Source organism: Heterocephalus glaber, unplaced genomic scaffold (assembly GCF_053883595.1).
Source record: "Heterocephalus glaber isolate CG9 unplaced genomic scaffold, H.glaber_assembly_v1.0 deba00001461, whole genome shotgun sequence".
Classification (NCBI taxonomy): Eukaryota; Metazoa; Chordata; class Mammalia; order Rodentia; family Bathyergidae; genus Heterocephalus; species Heterocephalus glaber.
In genome coordinates this window covers 37625467-37645686 of record NW_028258308.1, presented here as the reverse complement: position 1 = coordinate 37645686, position 20220 = coordinate 37625467, and the positions used below count along the sequence as shown (strand labels likewise).

Sequence of the window (20220 nt, the reverse complement as noted above, 5' to 3'; positions counted from 1 at the left end):
ATTTACATATTTATGAGACAAAACTGTTTGAACTTAGGTACACAAACACACACACACACACACACACACACACACACACACGGAGATATGTTGCTGTGGTGTTTTCTTTTAAATGCTTTACATGAACAATATTTCCCAAGGTTGCATTATTGATAAACACAAGAACTACATCTGGAGGAAATCCTTTGAAATTAGATTCTAAATCCACATTAATGCCAAGTAAGTAATGAGTAGGAGAGGTACTGCATAGGAGTGCTGGGAGCCATGGAGGAAAAAAAAAAGTAGTGTTTTTTTCTATTCTCTTTTGAAGATAACATGGAGCAAGTGCTTAATTCCTTGCTTTTCCTATGTCAAGGTTTGTGTAAGCTATATGTGTGTGTCTGTGTGTAATAGAACACAAAAATGGGGAAATCAGGTCTTAAAATGTTACAGCTTTGGAAAAAAATCACCAATCCTCAGCCTTTGTTTGAATTCATCAAAGGAAGCAATAGCAAGCGCTCAGACCAAATGGCTGCTCTCACTCTCATGGAAACAGAAGCAGGAGGACAAAAGGTTGTTTGACCTTTCTGTTCTCTCCCTTACCTCACCTTCAGGCAGATGATGGTTTCATTGTTTAGTAACGTATCTGTATCTGAGTTGCCTTAATTTTCCATAGAGAAGGTGTTAGATATACTTGTCAGAACAAATCTTCAGAAAAATCTGATCCTGCATTAATTGTGTCTTTGCCAGGTTAACAAAGTATGTTGTTTTTTCCATTCAAAGACACAGCTACTATTTTTCAGATAACTTAACCCAGAAGAAATGAAAAGTAGAGTAGCCTTGTAGGAAGGCTAGGGGAAGGACTGAAAGCTCCTATTTAGTTACCAGCATTCTTTAAAGGAATATTCTTTGGTGGGGCCATAATGTTGCCTGGCCATTACCTAGATCTACCTGAGCAGGTAGACTTGAGTTTGGACTTAAATAGGTAGATAGATTTGTGTTTGCTCAGGTAGGCTTGAGTTTGGACAGGTGATGTGGTTCTTCTTGCAAGGTCTTGCAGAGATAGGATGGGGATTTCAGTGTTTTATGTGACATAATTTCCCAAGGAGATGTGAATGAAATATAAGAAGCATCCCTGGCCTTCAACCACATTTCCTTCCTGGTTGGGAGCAAAGCTCAAGGTAGGCACCATTTGCTACCATTTCTTTGAGATGCAGTAAATGCAGTAGCTGTCACAACTATGTTTGCATCCTTTTCCTAATCACGATAAACATTTCTTTATAGTGAGAGCCGAAGCAAATTCTAAGATGCACAATTTCATAAAGAAGTACACACTAGTTTTGATCAAGACAGTTTCTATGAGGATTATAGAAAATAATCTAACATTGTAAGCAGTATTTTCAGCTCTTACCACCCAAGTTGGGGGAGTGAATATTAGCTGTGGAGTCTTTTAAAGATTCAAAATGAATCGTTGCTGATGATATCTTAAAAGTTTTAATGGGTTGGTAGCTATATTATTTCTCCCACTAATAAATACCATATATAAAGCCATAAAAATATGACACCAATGATTTAAGATATTAAGGTGATCACACTGAATTTATGCTGAAGGTTCTGAGACATTTGCTTAGCAAGGTAAAAATCCGGAAGGCAAAATCATTTCAGACACAAAAACCAGAGTCTATGGATAGGAAGTAAATGGTGATTTCCTGGACTAAGAAGTCTCTGTTGATAAAAGGTAAAAGTTCTGTTTTAAGCTATCTATAAGTCAAAAAAGTTATTTAACCAAGGTTGATGATCTTGCAGAACCCCAGAGAGGAGGTAAGGTCTTTGCTGTTCATGACAGCTGTCACATACATCCTTAGGATAACAAGTGCAATCAAAGGTGACTTTAAAGTCAAATTTAGCTGAAATAATAGAAGAGACAAAGAATCACCATGGATGAATAGATTATGATGAATGAGGTTCAAAGGTATTGCCACTGAAAAATATTTTTTCCATAGGAAAGGTAGTTTTATTAATTTAAGACATACCTCCTAAATAGTGAAATAAAGATTCCTAGATTAAATTATAGAGAGACTAACTCTATTCCTGTTGGTGACTCACCCTTCTTAGTCACTACTAGAGAAAGTAAGTGGTTTGGAAAACTGAATTTAGGGTTTTGTTGTCATGTACATGAGGTGTGATCAAAATATATAGGAAAGTTTAAATTTAAAAAATTCTTACAGAAAAGACACATTGCCATTAATCCCCCTCCAGGTAGACTCCTTCACTTTGAACACTTTTATCCCACTCTTTTAGGCCACTTTCTGATGCAGTTCTGAAAGTCTTCCTTCATGAGTGCCTTTAATTGCACTGTCCTGGACGCCTCAATGTTCTGAATTGATTCCAAAAGATTGCTGTTCATAGTGATTTTGACTTTAGGGAAGAGCTAGGAGTTGCATGGTGCTGGAGCCAGTGAATAAGGTGATGAGAATGCACTGTGATGTTTTTTACGAGGCTGCCTTTTTGTTAAATGACACTCACTATATTTTTGATCATGCCTCATAAAAACACTCATGAAAGAGGACTGCCAGAACAGTGTAATAAGTGTATTCAAACTGAGGAAGAATATTCTGAGAGGGGTAAATGGCAATGTGTTTTGTTTTATTTTTGGTACTAGGGATTGAACTCGGGGACCTTGCGCTTTCAAAGGAGGCGGCAGAAGCAATGAGTAAATTCCTGGCCCAGCAATGCGTTTTTTACAGTGATATATTTTTTATAATTTAATATAATATAATTTATCTTATATTTGAACAGTGGAGCTGTTGTGGAATCTGATAGTATCACTAAGAAGGAAACTAGATTACCCAAAAGTCACTGAGGATAACGTCTTTAGGCAAATATCTATATTTTCTGGTATATGCATCAGAGTGAGACCACCACTCAGAGAACAGTCTCAGCTGGTTCGGGGTTGCCTTCCAGGGCAGTTGTGTGGGCAGCTCTGCACAGTCACTGTGGTCATCAGTGGGTTATCTACATGTGCCAGGAGATTGGAAATCCTGCATGCCCACTCTAGTTTGCACAGGCTTTAAAATCTGGCTGAGCTACTAAACATCCAACTGGAGTCACTGCTGCATTTTACACAACTTCTTGGTGGAGGCAGTAACCCCCAGATGAACCCTTCTACTTAGCCATTTCTGTTTTTTTGTCTACTGAACATCTATCACGTATTTCCTCTTGAAGAAATCCTCATTTTGAAGGGTGGAGAGAGCAGATAAAACAGTACAGTATATATAAAGTGACAATCACAAGATGAAGTTTAATAGTTACACTGAAGTTCCTTCCCAAATGCCACACCTATGAAAGAAGCTCCTTTTGTGAGCAACCCCAAATTAAGTGTGCCCTTCATAATGACTTGTGCTGCTTACAAGATGGTCATGGAAGGTTTGGGAATGCAGGCTGGCACGGTGTCACCTTTACTGGCTTATGCTCAGGATTCAGGTCATTGTATCTTTTCTATTGGTAAACATGAGTTTTCCAGCTCAGTGTCTTAAAATCTAGTTACTGAGGAAATGCACTGCCTAATGGGCTTAATGATCCAGGACTGGAATAGCAGGGATCTGGAATGAGGTGTGTCAGGAGAGCTATGATATTTATATATGAGCAAAGCTTACACAGGCAGTTCTGCATTATCCTTGCTGCTATTAATAAGCTTGAACTCTTCATGAGTAGCTAATTTAAAATGAGTCTTACGTGATTAAAAATACCAAAAATGGAAAGGAACCTTGAACATTTCTGCCCTGGTAGCCCTAATAATTAATAGACTATGTGTCCAGGATATAATATGACTGCTTGGTGATAGTGTGATTTATAATTGTTATTCCCATCTGCAACCTTCAGTTGGTTCGAGCAATTTTTTCACTGACCTCTGCACATCCAAGAACTCTGTTCTGGGGCTCCTGCCTTTTTACTTTCTCTGTATGGTATCCCTTTGTCTTTGTTCCTAAATATCATGCAGCCATAGGGTTCATAAGAGTTTCCTAAGAACTTCTCTAATTTCTCTGTCTCATTTGCATCTCTATGTTCTGAATCATGACTACAGTGAGTTTTATCATTTACTACAAAATGCTCTCTGGGTGCGTTAAGTTGACCTTTCTCATCTTGAGTGCCAAGTACCTCATCTGTTCTCCATTGTTGGGCAGCCAGCAACACAGCTCTTGCTTCAGGATCGGTGTGCCAGTCAAACCTGTATTGTGGGTTCATTTTCCAAATCCCCAACAATAGGGTCCTCTATTGACACTAAGCATTAGGAAACCCCACAGTTTTATGACACCAGAAGAATCATACAAAATTACTAACCTGAAATGCACAAGGGGTGTTATCCACACAGTAAACTCTCAAATTGTAATCCAGAGAGTTGCAGGACATACAGCCAAAGACTGCCACCTTGAGTTGCTTCACAGCACAGTCTGTAATTGGCTCGCCTGTAAGGGCATAGGTTCCAAAGCTATCAAGGAGCACATGACAGGCAAAGGGATCCAGAAGGCAGTAACAGGATGTGGATTCATCTTCCACTGACATCACTTCCTGTTGGGGAAAGATGTATTAAATTATCCAAGTTTGCAGAAAGATGAGACTTAGCACTTTACAAGGACATAAACAAACCAATAGGAAGAAATACTTTTTTCAGAATATTTTTATTATCTTAATTATCTTGATGTTAAGTATTTTTCTTCTATTAAAATAACTGCTTTCATCAAAAGCTCAATAAGTGGTTATATTTAGTGTGTGGCAGCTCTACTTTGATTATAGTAATAATCATTTTGGAAGTTCCATTTCTGGTTAATGATTCAATGTCAGCTTTAAAAAAATGTCAAACATTAACCTCAATAAAAGAAACTTTTATTTTTTATAAAGATCTATTTCAGGAAATCTTTTAAAAATATCCTTAAGGTAATGTTTATTTCTCTTAAACATTTTATCGTCTTTCATTTCACTGAAATCATTCACGAGGGACCATTAAATAAATGATTTGGGTGTAATGTACTAGAATATTTTACTCTCTACTTTTATATGTGTGACTGGTTTGGGAGACCATAACTATAACCACATCTGGTTGTAAAAGAATATGAGGAAATGCTGAGAAGAAAAACTCAACTGGTAAATATCAAGGCAGAGCAAAACATAATGGGAAGGAGAACAAAACATGGCTCCTGTGTGAACTGTGTGCCTTGAGAAATTTGCCCTGGTACTATGACTGAATGCATAGCAGAATGCATCCAGACTTAGCTGGGCAGGGTGAATGTAATCCATTGCAGCAAGTGAGAATTTTCTATTCCCAAAGAACTACGATTTTCCTTTTACTTCTTCTGTTTTAAGCACCTCCTGTGAGGCAAGATCACAGGTCTAGCTGCAGCAGGTCATTGTGTTGCTACAAGATAATTCACCTGCTTTCATGCAAGCTGACTGTAGATGGACATGATGGAATTCCTATCAGACAAGTAAATCAGTGCTTTTCACTTAAAATAGTAATTCCATTACAATCATTCTCTGCTGTGGTGGTCTCCTGGTTGTTGGCCTCTATTATGTACCCTCCACTCTTGTTTCTTTTTCTGTTCTCTCTTGTGCATGCAATCTCAGGCACAGGGAAAGAGACATCAGTAGTAATCCTCAATTCATTCATTAATCCACAGAACATAGATTAAATCCCTACCATTTTACCAATCAACCTAGTTATGTTAGAATCTACAGGATAGGGTAAGAAATGATACTGTGGTTGTGTTCTGCACACAGACTGCCTGCCTGTCTCAAGACTTTTCCTTATGTGCGATAAGCAATATCACATTAGATGGAGACATGGCCTGGGAGGAGGTGAGGGGGCAGGTAGCTAAGTGTACACATCTCTGAGGGCAAGTACAACTGACACCAAAAAAAATGTTTTTTACTTTTTATCTCTTGCCTCTCTTTTCCATTACTATAGGAAAAGACTAGGCAATAGCTTGAGAATATTATAAAATGCATGTCACAATTCCTTTGCAAAAAGACAAGACTCAAAACCTCAATGTAGTAAGAGAGGTCAATCTACCCAGAGAACCCAACTCTCATTTTATAAAGAAGGAGGCCTGGGGGCTCACCTCCCATTTGCCCTGCTGAGTCCGCTTCTTTAAGTGTATGTTCCAGTGCTCTGCGCTGACGTCTGCACAGTGAGGGATGGTCAGTGCAAAGGGGGTGGTGACGACCATGTCCGGAGGGCCGCAAGTGACTTCTGGACTCAGGAGGACCTCAGACCCCTCCGACTGCAGGCTTCATTGAGGAAAGAAGAAAAGTGCATAGGAGGAGGTGCTGTGAGTGAGCATTCAGTTACAGACCAGGGAACTCTATGAGCTGAGCAAATCCTTTCTCCTTTATAGCAGCTTATTCACTAAAGGCTGCTCTGAAGAGGAGCTGTTAATTTTAAACTCCTCAGGCACACAGACCAAGGTAGGTTTCAAATCTAGGTTTTGACCAACAAATGAACAAAATGACCATTGCTTCCTTGGAATGATAGGGCAGAATCAGAGGACTCAAATACTGACTGTTGGGTCACACATCAGTTGCCGAGTCCTTATTTTTTCTGATAACATTGTCAATGACAAAGCTAAAAACATTATACAGATGACTGATCTGGTAGTCCTATTATGATCAGATTACTTTTTCCCCACCACACATTCAATAATACTTTTAATGCTAGTAAATGATAAAACAAATCATTGTGGAACAAAACAGTACTTCAAACATACAGAGATTGATTATGTTTCTTTTGCTTTTGAAAACATTTATTTTCTGCCAGTGCATAATACATAGGTTGTACAGTGATAGCACAGTAGACAGTTAGTTATAAATGTACATCATCAAGTACATAAATATGTATTTTCAACTCCTTCTTATTTCAGATCTGAATTTAAAATCATTCCACCCAAACCTGGCATTCAGATTTTTTGTATTATAAATTACTTTCAATGGAAAGGCAGTCATGAAAGAGATAAAAGAAAGTGCAATTTACAAGAGGAATAATGACACTTCATTGAATGCTTGCCTTTGCATTTTCCTGACTTATTTTTTACAGTGCTGGGGATCAAATCCAGGGACTTTTGTATGCTAGGCAAACAGCTTTAACACTGAGCTATACCCCAGCCCTTGGCTTTTGTTTTGAATCATTGTCTAGATGAAGAGGTGGTAATAAGAAGTAGTTTATAGGACAGCAATCAGTTCAAATAACTTAGAAATGTGATGTGCTTAATTTTTCCCCAAACTGTTTGTGTTCTTGAGTAAACTATTTGATTCCTTTAAAAATTTTTTTGGTTTGCTGAGTTTTTACTTGCAAGAAATATGATGACATTAAATATAGCCAGTAAAGCAATTTAGCACTCACAAACAAATAATGCTGCAGGAGATCTTGGACTGACATTATTATCAAACCTTTTACTCACAGCACCTAGGGAGGACATTTAAATATGTCATCCTTGATAAAAATCAACCTCTGCAGCAACATCAAGATGAAATTTGTTTCTAAAAGATGACACCTGTCCCATGACCTTGTATAAACAGTTTGCTTATTAATTTTTGTTTCTTTATTAATTTCTGAATTGCTTTTCTTGCCGTCTCGTTTCCTCTTATATTGGTTGTGGTCAGACTTGAGCTCATTATCCATCATTTGCTGCTGCAATAAAAAGCTATATAACCAGAAGGATTGCCTTACATCTACTGTATGCAGGACAGAACTGGACATTGTTACATGATTTTCCTCCCTTCCCAGGAAGCCCTGGAGATGGCTTCAAAAAGTTCAGTCGTCCCTAAAGTCCAAATTTGACAGCTATTCTTCTATTAGCAAAGTGGAGTTGAAGCTGTAAATATGTTTGCATTTACCTTTGAGCATTCGGCAAGATTGGAAAGCAGTGTATTCGCAAAGGCAAATGCTCCATAAAAAGTGCAGACCAGTGTATTCAAGGTTTGGGGAAAAAAAAGTAAACTTCAAGTGTACACTGTAACCAGCAGGAGCTGCAGCCTGCGTGTGGATGCCTGCCAGAGGCCATTGGAGGGGAAGTTTCTTTCCTGTAATTGCTGCCTGCATTCAGCACAGACAGGAATAGCAGGGATGCTTATGAGTGACCGATGACAAGCTCTCCTAAAAGAATTATTTAATTGCTTTCAGAGAATCATCCCCCTTGTTGAACATATTGTTCAAACATATGGGAATTTGGGGAATTATTTAATGCCAAATGAACTGAAATCAGCTAATTACATGAACCCTCACACTCATTGAGAATAGCAAGACTCCTTTCGGTAATAATTTAAATAGCATTAGCGGGCAGAGGCAGTGCATTTTGAGTGTTGCAAAGAGCAGAGAATAGGAGTTTTGCATTAAGCAGGCAGTGGAGGTTTCCATAAGTGCAAAGTAAGTAAATCAAGATTTACATCTAATCCTCCTACTCTATGAAAATAGTATCTGTGGGTGTCAGTCTCTCTCTGGTGAAGGAAAAAACTTAATCTCTCCTTTTTTCCCCATGATTAATAATAATTTGCCCTTTCCTGCTACCTTTTCTCTGTGGCAATCAGGGAGATTTACAAATATTAATTAAAGCCCTCTACACACCTGTGGAGGCAGGTGTTAGCAGCAGAAGGGCACAGGGAAGTCAATCAAAGGGATGGCAACAAAATAACCCTAAATTTCTGACTCACCAGCTCCTACTCCCTGGGAACAGATTGCTCTTTTCTTCTGTGTCATTGTTAGGAGATTTCTAGCCAAATGGCTGCTCTTAGGACATCTCCAGGAAAGAAGGGGGATGGGAAGTTAGTCCAAGTGTAGACAGAGACACAGGTTCAGGACATTTGAGGACAGGCTGGAGAGAAAAGCCTTTAATTGAGTGTGGACAAAAATAATGTTTTGTAAAAAATAAAAATAAAAAAAGCATAGATGACATTTCAGTTTTCTAACATTATACAATACACAATAAGGAGTATTCATTTCCCTGCTGGAAAAAGAATGCAACAGTTTCCTAATATTGTTATGAGCTAATAATAGCTATGAACAATTAACTGCAGTGATTTCAGGGCCATAATATGATTCACCTCACTGTATCCTACACTTTAGTGTGATCTACAGACTGAAATCTCTTGCATGGGCTTTGGTGACCTTTTCATTCTCTTCTCTATATACACATGGGCCTATGTGTCTATATGAATATCCCTATCATTCAAATCCTGGGTAGGCACAGGAAAAGATAAATAATGAAAGATCTGGGTCTTATTTGTATAGGAACTGTGTTCAGTGAGATTGCTAATTTAGTCCATAAATTGTCACTGTATCAATATATGCTTTAACAGAGTTTTCAAGACCTTGTGAATGAGCACAGTGGGAATTTAAGACACCTGGGCTGTGATATGGGTCTGCCTGGTTCATCCTTCCTACCTCAACCCTTCATATCTGTCCTCAAATTAGCAATGCCAGCCATCCTGCTAAAATGATGCTTGTTCTTGCCCCACGGAATTGGCGTAGTCAGTTCCCACTGCTCTGCAGTGTCCTCCAGACACCCCCTGACTTAGCTTCCCCATATGCTTCAGGTCTTTGTGCAAATGACACCTAAGAAAGCTTCCCCTGCCCAAGCTTTGGTAATTGCAACATTCCTTACACCAAAAGCTGATCACTGCTTTTCTTTTTTTTCTGCAACACGTAATGCCTTCTAGTATTCTATACAATTTATTTAGTATTATTTGTCTTTCACAAACTAGAATGTAAGCTGCATGAACCTGAAGAATTTTAAAAATGTTTTGCTTATAATTGCATCCTTAGTGCCTATTATACACTGGGTATAAGTACTCAAAATATCTGTTGAAAAAAACATAGAAGCCAGTTTAGTGGTTCCCACTGATCACCTCTAGAACATTTTAAATATCAAAATAAATAATGGTAGTAAAGTATTAGAACCCACTGAATCATGTAAGAAGCCAGGAAAGATACTGATGTAAATGAATGAATGAGAAGGAAAAGCTCTTCTACACAGTAAAAAACTAATCAATGGAGAAAACCATCATTTGGCAATCAACCACATCAATACTTGATTCAATTAAGCATCATAAATGGATGCTAATTTATTGGGTGAATGTTCAAAGAGTAATAAAGAACTATGTGCATGGTCTCAAAGTGTCTTATGACAAGGTACTTGCTAATTACAAAAACATGAAATATTGTCTCACAATGAAGAATTTTGGAAGACACTAACATGTGCTATGCAAGTTAACATTGCTAGTAAGAAGATGAATGGGCAGAACACACCTCCTGATATGACACAGTGCAGAGAACTTGCACCCATTCCAAGACATTCCTGCTCAAAGAGCACAGCTTGATTCTCGCCAGAGGGAAACATCAGACAAGTTCAGCTAGAGGGACATTCTGCAAAACAACTGATCAGCACACTTAAAAACTGAGTGTCATGGCACACAAAGACAGAGTCCTTGTTCCAGATTAAAAAGACTAAAGACACATGAAAATCCAATGAAATAAACAGACTTGGCTTCTCGTTGCTACAAAGGACACTGGATTATAGGTGAAATATAAATAAGGTCTGTGAATTAGGTAATAATATTTTATTAGTGTTAATTGTCTGATTTTGATAATTATGCTGTTATGTAAGGTAATTTCTTGTTTTGGAGACATACACTGAAGTATTGGGGTAAGAGGCACCTAGTTCACATTATTAACAACATATATGTATACATATACGTATTTTATGTGTGTATACATGTACAGGGAGAGAAATATTGGAAATGTTGTAAAATATTGACATTTATGAATCTGACTGTAGGGAATAAGAATTCTTTATATATTACTCTTGCAAGTTTTCACTGAGTTTGAAATTATATAAAACTAAAATAAATTTTGAATAAATGGATATATGAGATAGAAGAACTGGGGAAAAGTTTTCCAGAATTTGTACAATGAAATCAGCAAGGCCACTATTACTAAAATGTGTACTTAGGGTAGCAGAGGTGCTGCAGTTTGTAAAAGTGAGGTGATGGCCCCTACTGCACTGCTCAGTGACTTACATTCCACTGCAGCCTCTGCATGCCAATGTCAGAAGGTCATGGTGAAGGTCAGCTTCCAGCAGCAGTTGCATTGCAGGTGTGGAGGTATGTGCCCACATGTTCTGCTTTTGCACTTAATATGTGATTGGATGTTAAACTTGTGAAATGTCATTTTCTTCAAGGGAAAATAAAACAGTTCCAAGTTCAGAGATGAGGTTTTCATTGTTGTTGTCAGCCATGCTATGCTTGGTAATTATCATTCACTTCTTCCCTCCTTATGGTCTATATTATAGACTAATGTAGGTTTGATCACCTTTACTTAGTATCATTCAGGAATCCAGGCAGGAGATTAATGATAGTTTTACTATGTCAGGTCGATACATAATTAAATCATATTTTAATGGAACAGACATAACAGACAGATAGATGGGAGCTGCTGTCTTAAAATTAGAGCTCAGAAAGTAAGGTAGCTCCAGCCTCGTACAGTTTCTTCCCTTTCCAACAAGACACAGCTTTAAATGTTATCATTCTCTTTTTTTCTTTTCATTAAAACCCTCAGAATTTGACCTAGGATTCAAAAATTGCTGTGGATAAGAAAACCCCCCAATCTTTCAGGGTTTGCATCTTTTGTTTTTTTGGCCTCAGACACCTGGCCACTTGTCAGCTCAGTCCAGAGCTTTCACAGTAGCCCTGGGAAAATCACATCACAGAGGCTGCAGAAGAGCCGGCCTCTTTAAAGCTGGTTTTTCTGTTCAGTCTACCTTAACATCATGCCTACATTTCCTGAGGACTATAATTCTATAACTCCTATGCATGATTTAAGAAAATAGATATCTAGAAAGGGAGATTAGGGCATGGGGAGCAAAACAGAGAAGAGAGTAAAGTGAAATTGAATCTTCTACTCTAATACACCCTTTGCATTTCCTCTTTAGGTGGTTCTAAAACTGGAATGTGGTTGAGAATTCCCTGGGGAGCTTATTTCATATATTCCTGAGCTCATAAAATTTTTTGATTTATTATTTCTGGAATAGGAACCAGGAACTTGTACTTTTATATCACCATCTCTTACTTGCAAGGTGGCTCTGGCGCTAACATTTGAGAATTGTGTCACTCTTGAGAAAATACCCAAAGCAACACTTTGTGCAGTGAGGGCTTGGTGTTCTGAAAAATACGGGGTAAGATTTGGAAATGGTACATGGATGCCAGCCAAGTTTAAATGCTCAATGTTAAAGCCTTGGCTGATGCTTCTAGGACAGAAAATTCAGCTGCATAGGGACTGCTCCCTGTACCCCTTATTCATCATCAAGGATGTCAGGTTGGGCGTTGATTAGCAGCAAATGGAAATAATGTTCTAGCTCATAAAGCTCTTATAGTTCATTAGTTGGGGCAGGAAAAGGAGTAGCTAAAACAGTGGATTGCAACCAGCAACATGCATAATTCTCTGAGGATAGAAGCATATGTCTCCAGTATTGAAGGACTTAAAGACTTGGGTCACTCACAAAGTACACAGGATTACAGGAAGGGAGATTGAGCACAGGGATTTGGGGTATGAGGGGAATGACATGTACCCTACCATGAGTATATCTTTATTTGCTGAAATTTGAACATCACCATGCTAAGCGATTAAACTGTTTGCATATGTTAAAAGGCTTTAGTTTACACACACATTCATAGGGTGTTTACCAATTAATATACTAAAGGAATCACAAATCAGGTGTAAATCACCAGCTCCCAGACACAATTTAAGCCTCATCTTTCATGCAGCGTTGGGCTTACATTGAGCTTGTTTTTTAGAAGTGAAATGATGGCTTGCTGTGAAAGACAAAGTGGGGAGAGGAGGAGAGGGTATCTACACATCATGTGCTGTGACATATTTTAATATCTAGTAAATCGTTTATTCATTTTCACTTTGAATGGGGGAGAATGGCCTTATTTGGAGGAAATCAGAGATCCTATTTGATAAAGTCATTTTATTTTAGTCTGGAGAAGGACCTCTCAACAATGAGACCCGATGCCTTCCAAGTTTAGATGCTAGGCCTGGGATGCAGTGACATAGCCAAAGTCACACTGCAACTTAGAGGCAGAGCTGGGACTAGAATCCCCTGACCTATTAGTGTGATACTGAGGGGTGCATGATGGGAAAGGGGGTGGGGGCAGGGGAAAGAACAAGAAAACTGTTCATATGGGACATATTCTACAAACCTAGCATTTTTCCGCCCTCCCTCCCCTACTCTCTCCCTCTCCTCTTTCTTTTTTCTTTCTCTGCCTCCTCCTCTTCCTTCTTCTTCCTCCCTCCTTCTTCCATCCTCTTCCTTTCCCCCCTTCCCTCCTTTCTTGGATGAAATCTGGGCCTTATGCATGCTAGGCAAGTGTTCCACCACTGAGCTACACTTTCAGTCCCAATCGTAGAATTTTAAGACATAATACTGGCATGAGAGTTTCTATGACTGTAGTCATAGGCACTGAAGAAAGTCTTGAGTAAGTAGGGTTGTTAGGTAGATAAAATGACCACAATAGACCCTCCTGTTGGGCCTACCTGGATAACACACAACACTCTATTTCTCCAGGTCTAGAACCTTAGATCTGCAAGGCCCTTTTCCCATGCAGGGTGATGTATCCACAGGCTGCAGGGATAAGGATGTTACCACCCAGATATCACCCAATCTGATCAAGGGGTCAACTCCTTCTTGGGGTATCTTTAAAGCTTCAGCTTCTAGAGCCCCTACTGTAGTTTCCAGAGTGAGACTCCCACTGCATGTAACTTGATGGGGTCCTGGGAAGTTGGTAGGTTTTAACAAAGGTTACAGCCAAGGGGGTTAGGAAGTTGACTGTGTATGTTTTCAAAGGACGGCTTGGAGGCAGCCTGTGCGTGAGCTGGCATCATGTCTGGCTATTTTTATTAGCATCTGATGAAGTGAAGTGGAAAGGGTGATATATATTAAATATCTTAATAGGATGGGTTATTTCTGCTTCCGGCATGGGCACTAAAAAGATGGCATATACAAATAAAAATAACTGTAGTATGTGGTGCCTGCTTACAATATGCAATTAAACCCATGAACCTGTGACTTTCCCCTTAGTGAATTAAGGAGCACCTCCACTCAGTGCTTTTGAATGTTGTTAATAGAGCTGTTATCTTGTCAATGGCATCTTTAATTAAACACTCCTCTGGACCACCCTCATCACTTCCCTTTGTGAGCATACTGATTACAATGATGACAGTTTTTATTTAGGTGTGTTTGTGGACTCAGGGTATATGAGGTGAAATAGAAAGCAAAGAGCATGGTGTAGGGGACTTCTTCCCCCAAAACGCACATCTTAAAATAACAACGTAAAAATTCTTTTTCTTTTTTTTAAAAAATCTATCTCTTCTTTATCATTTCCTTTTCTTTTCTTGGGGTAATGGCATTATATTATAACCTAAATGACTCTGAAGAAATCATCATGATTTTACTGGGGAAAAGAGCGTAATCTTCCACTAACGGTGCATTAACCCTTCTAGGCCATTAAGATGCCATTTGATAAATTGCCCCTTTTATTACACAGCATGGCACCAGTAGCCTGAAAGAATTAATGTATTTCCCAAATGGCAGCAATTTATTCCCTTGGCACTAGCAGAAAGAGTCTTTTTTGTTTTGTTTTGTTTTGTGGGTTAGGAAGGACCTTTCCTCAGTAGTTCCTTGTTGTAGAGCTAATTAACACCATGTCTCTTGGCAGGCATAGGTGTAAGCCATCAATTTGATGCTTCCAATAAAAATTTCAAAAACTTATGTAAAGCAAGAAACTACATTCAAACAAATTTCTGACCACTGGGCAAAAATCATGACAAGAACAGTCCAATCATTTCCACCCACCACGTATCTAGGGAGATACTCTGGCAGAGTGGACAGGGACAAAGCTTGTTTAAGGTGACCTAAGCCACTTAACCTGCTGAACTAGTCACTCACCTCAGCTAAACAGCAGGCCACCCAGAGTTCAGTTTGGACTCCTGCAGTGACCAGAGTCATATACATCCACACCACGACATTTCAAAACTGGTAGGTAGGTCTGCCATTATACTCTCTGGCCAAAAGTTGGATGTGGAATTTCAATTCAGCAGTTGGCTTATTTGTTCTTGATTATAAATATTATTTTTCTCTTTTATTTATTCTTCAATCAATTTTTTCCTACGCTTTGTCTTGTAAGTCAGAGATCTGTGTTTTTTCCCTTGGAAAGAAATCCAAAGTTGCTTCTGGAGCAACTACTATCACAAACCTCTCAAGTGACCTTCAGCTGCCAAGTCTCTGTCTACTAATTAATCATCAGTTCCCAAACCAGAATTCTGATCATTGTCCTCAACTGCTTCATCCACATTAAGATACACACACATACAGACAGACAGACAGAGACAGACAGACAGACAGACAGACACACACACACACACACACACACTCTCTATGCTAAGTTCCTCCCCAAGTGTCTCCAAACTCCCAGTGATAGCAATGTGGAGATTGTGGAATGGATATAAAACATTCAAGACTAGAGACAACAGAATTCAAGAGTAGAGTGACTATAATTTATTGTCCAAATTGACAGACTTCTGAAGGAGAAAATGGACACAATTAGTAATTGCACCAAGCAAAATGAGACTTTTTTCACTGTCTCTCAAGGAGGGTGTTTGTATCGGGCAAGTGTCAACTTTGGCAGTGGATCTGAGGCAAAAGATAGTATTTCTAAAAGGTAAATATAACCAAGTCTTCCAAATCAAAAGGCTCATCAATTCTTAACCATAAGATAAAGTTCAGTCTTTATGGGGAGTAAGCACAACTACCTGATTTATACCTTATGTTTTCAGCTTCTTCCCGTCACTTCCTTTTATATTTTGTTCCACTTTGCTTAGTTGCCAAATATATGATGCTGTTTCTACCTCAGCACCTTACACACGTCATTCGTCTTGACTGGAGTGGCTTTTCCACTCTTTCAGCTTCTAAGTAGTCTGCCACTTCTTCTCTGAAACCTTTGCTAAGCTTTTATACAGGGTTTACCATTCACTCCTGGTTGACATTTGTATGTATTTGTCACACCATGTACCACACTGCTATGTCATTGATAATTTACCTGGGCTTGATTAGGGTGCATAGCCTAATATGACAGTAGATAAACTTAGTTTTCCTATTTATTACTAAGAACTGTGGTTGGGAGAACTAACCATGGTAACAGGGACCCTTAAGATTTTATTTTCTCTTACCCTTCCTTCTCTCCTGTCCTTCCTTTTCTTCCCCCCTCCCCCACTCTCCCTCTGTGACTTCTTTAAGCATGCATTTTATGCAAGGGCTCTACCACTCAGCTACACCTCCAGCCTACTGTTATTGTGAGAAAATGTCTAAGTTGCCTAGCTTGACTGTGAATTTGCAGTTTTTCTCCCTCAGCCTCCTAAGCATTTCATTTTAATTATAGAACTTTCTAATAATATCTAGTTATTAAAATAATTTAACTTGGTTTTGAGATTCATTTTTGCCAGTTTTAAAACTTTAATCTCATACATGTTCCAAATTCATTCCATGCCCCCAGTACCTATGGACACATTTTTAGCACATGCATGCATATGTGCATGGACACACGAAAGGCTCAAGATCAGTGATGGTGAACATTTTAGAGACTGAATAGGCAAATTGCAACCAAAAACCCACTTATTTATCACAAAGTGCCAACACTGCAATTAAACCTGAATATCCAATGCTCAGATGGTGGAGCAACTTGGCTTGCATATTGACAGAGAGGGCTCTTTGTGCTTGCTGTGGCATGTGTGCCATACGTTTGCCATCACTGCTTTAGGTGCTTGGTCTGGAGGGGAAGGAGAGGTTGTCTCTTTACCCATGTATTCCTTCTTCTATGAGCTTAACTCTGTGGTTAGTGATAGGAAGGAAGGAAAAGGAAAACACAAATTTTTTCCTTACTTATCTGTGGAAAGATGGCAATCTTTCTCTTGGATGGCTTACAAGATTTCAAAGATAACTGTTAATGGTGGTGACACTACAAGTTCTCAATGGCAGTGAGTGTAGGTGACCAGAATGCCAACAAGTGCCCCAAGTACCTGCTGTGCCTTGGGAATGACAGTTACATCAACAAGGGCTCCCACCTGGCAACAGCATCAACTTGACCTCACAGATAGTGGCCTCAGCAAATGTGTGATTTTCACTTTCATCCTCTCTGGCCCACAACTCATGGCCAAGGTTCATCTCCTTTACTTCCTGGGAATACAGGGACTTGGGATTTATGAAAGTGCTCTTTGCCCCTTCTGCCTTTGGTTTTCCCACTGTTCCCTATTTTCTCAAAACTTACTCTATCCCTGTCCTGTTCTCTGGTAATATGGAGGAAATCAACAAACAGATAGGGAAATCAGGTGTCAGGGTCCAAAAGACCACCTAAATTTTATAAGTAACTCCTTTGGTGATCTCTGGCTTTGGAGAGGGCAGGAAGTAGCCATTCTTGACACTTGCATTTCTCCAAAATGTGACTTCTCTTTTTCCACTGTTCAAGTCCTACTCTCATATCAACAGGGAGGGAGAAGGCATTGTGTGTGTAGGTGCATTGCCAAGAAATAGTGCTTCTCAGCAGGTTCTAAAGAGAGGGGACAAATGACCTTGGAAAATATCCAAAATTAATATGTTAGAGTATTTGACTCTTTTTTTTTCTAATCAGCTCTGAACCTTGGCAATTTCAGGAATACAGAAAAGTCCACTGAGTCCCACACAACAACCTGCTAGTGTATATAACCTTCCTCTCCCACATTCTATATGTGAGTTCATATCCATCATGGGCTACAATACTGGTTACATTTTGTGTTTAAATAAATGGCCACTGACTGGCCAGAGATCATAATGCCAAGCACGCAAACTGTTCTCTTCTGTTTTCTCTCTCTCTCTTTCTGTCGGTCTCTCTTTCTTTTCTTTCTTTTTTTTTTTTTTTTTTTTGCAGTGACAAAGTGCAATGTGTTTTTTGCCCGAGGAGCAGAGGGATGGCTTGGGAGGCAAAAAGAAATTCAAATCATTTTTTATGGCAGAGTAGTACTCCATTTTATAAAAAAAAAACACATTTTCTTTATCCAGTCTCCAGTTGATGGGCATTTGGGCTGTTTCCAAGTTTTAGCTATCACAAACTGTGCTGCTATGAATATGGGTGCACATATATCACTGTGGTATGATTCTTTTAATTCTTTGGGGAAGATCCCCAGCAGTGGAATAGCAGGGTCAAATGGGACTTCCAGGCCTAGTTCTTTGAGGTATCTCCATACTGATTTCCACAGTGCTTGCACCAGTCTACACTCCCACCAGCAGTGGAGCAGGGTTCCTCTTTCTCCACAGCCCTGCCAACATTTGTTATTGGTTGATTTCATGACAGCAGCCATTCTTTCTGGAGTAAGGTGGAATCTCAGCATTGTTTTCATTTGCATCTCTCAAAGGACCAGTGATGTTGAACATTTTTTTCATGTATTTATTTGCTATTTCAACTTCTTTGTCTGAGAAATGTCTGTTCATTTCAGATGCCCATTTTTGGATTGGGTCTTTAAATTTGGGAGGTCTGATCTTTCAAAGTTCTTTATAGATTCGAGATAGTAGACCTTTGTGTGAGGAAGAGCAGGTGAAGATTTTTTCCCACATTATGGGTTGTCTCTTCACACTGCTGGTGGTTTCTCTTGGTATGCAGAGGCTTTTTAATAAGAAGAGATCTCACTTGTTGATTGTTTGTGCTAGTTCACAGGCAACAGAGGTTTTGTTCATAAAATCTTTTCCTACACCGATGTCTTCAAGAGATCTACCTAAACTCTGTTCCAACTGGTTCAGAGTTTCTATTTTAATATTTAGATCTTTAATCCATTTTGATTTTAGTTTAGTGCATGGTGAGAGATACAGGTCTAGTTTTAATCTTTGGCAAGTTGAAGCCCAATTTTTCCAGCACCATTTATTAAAGAGGCTATCTTTCCTCCAGTGAGGGTGTTTGGGTCCTTTATCAAAGATGAGATGGCTGAGTGTGTCTGGCGTTGTTTCTGCATCTTCTAATGTGTTCCACTGGTCCTCAGGTCTGTTTCTTTGCCAGTACCATGCTGTTTTTATCACAGTAGCTTTGAGATATAGTTTCAAGTTGGGGATTGTGATACCCCCTGCCATGTCTCTGTTACCTAGAATTGCTTTTGCTATTCTGGGTCTCTTATTGCTCCAAATGAATTTTTGGATTGTTTTCTCAAGGTCCATGAAGTATGCTGCTGGGATCTCAATTGGAATTGCATTAAATCTATATAGCAGTTTTGGAAGTATGGCCATTTTCACTATATTAATCCTTCCTACCCAAGAGCAGGGGATGTCTGTCCATTTTCTGATATCATCTTCAATCTCTCTTTTCAAAGTGCCATAGTTTTCAGAGAAGAGGTCTTTGATTTGTTTCATTAGGTTGATTCCTAGGTATTTCAGTTTTTTGGATGCTATTGTGAATGGAATTATTTGCCCTATTTCTCTCTCAGTGAGTCTGTCATTGGTGTAGAGGAAAGCTATTGATTTTTGTGTGTTGACCTTGTAACCAGCTACTTGACTGAATTTGGTTATTAAGACTAGAAGACTTTTGGTGGAGTTCTTGGGGTATTCTATATAGAGTATCATGTCATCTACAAATAATGACAATTTGACTTCATTTCCTATCTTGATTCCTTTTATTTCTTTCTCTTGTCTAATTGCCGTGGCTAATGTTTCCAGAACTATATTGAACAAGAGGGGTAATAGTGGACATCCTTGTCTTGTTCCTGATTTTAGTGTGAAGGATTTCAGTTTTTTACCATTTAGTATGATATTGGCTATTGGTTTTTCATAGATGGCTTTTATCAGTTTGAGGTAGAGACCATCTATTCCAATAGAAATTAGAGACATTTATAGCTAAGTGGATGCACATTGAGGCGATACTCTTAAGTGTAATAAATGGGACACACATGTGTAAATACCAAATAGTTTTTCTGGTGTGAGAAACTGAAAGTGTAAGTAAGGACTAAAATGTATAATAGGTAATGTGAAATAGGAAGAAAAGGGGCAAAGGGGAAGGAAGTTGGAGGGCTAAGGGAAAGGATAGAAGGGAATGGGATTAATATGAGAAAATGGAAAAATAGGAACAAAATCTTTGTAAATAGGGAGGACTGGAGGGGTTGAAGGGAGGGCTGGGCAAGAGTGAAAAATA

At 38.9% G+C, this 20220-nt stretch overlaps 1 protein-coding gene across 11 annotated transcripts in view; it reads right to left on the bottom strand.

Annotated features, from left to right (window-relative positions):
* Nucleotides 1-20220, bottom strand: part of Unc5d (unc-5 netrin receptor D) — a 546216-nt gene that overhangs the window by 42296 nt on the left and 483700 nt on the right. For all 11 annotated transcript variants that reach the window (XM_004855393.4, XM_004855394.4, XM_087217280.1 and 8 more), the window contains 2 exons: nt 6096-6264; nt 4321-4548 (listed from right to left, as the gene is read on the bottom strand). In XM_004855393.4, the coding sequence (XP_004855450.2) occupies nt 4321-4548; nt 6096-6264 (397 nt within the window). The remainder of the gene's footprint in view (nt 1-4320; nt 4549-6095; nt 6265-20220) is intronic.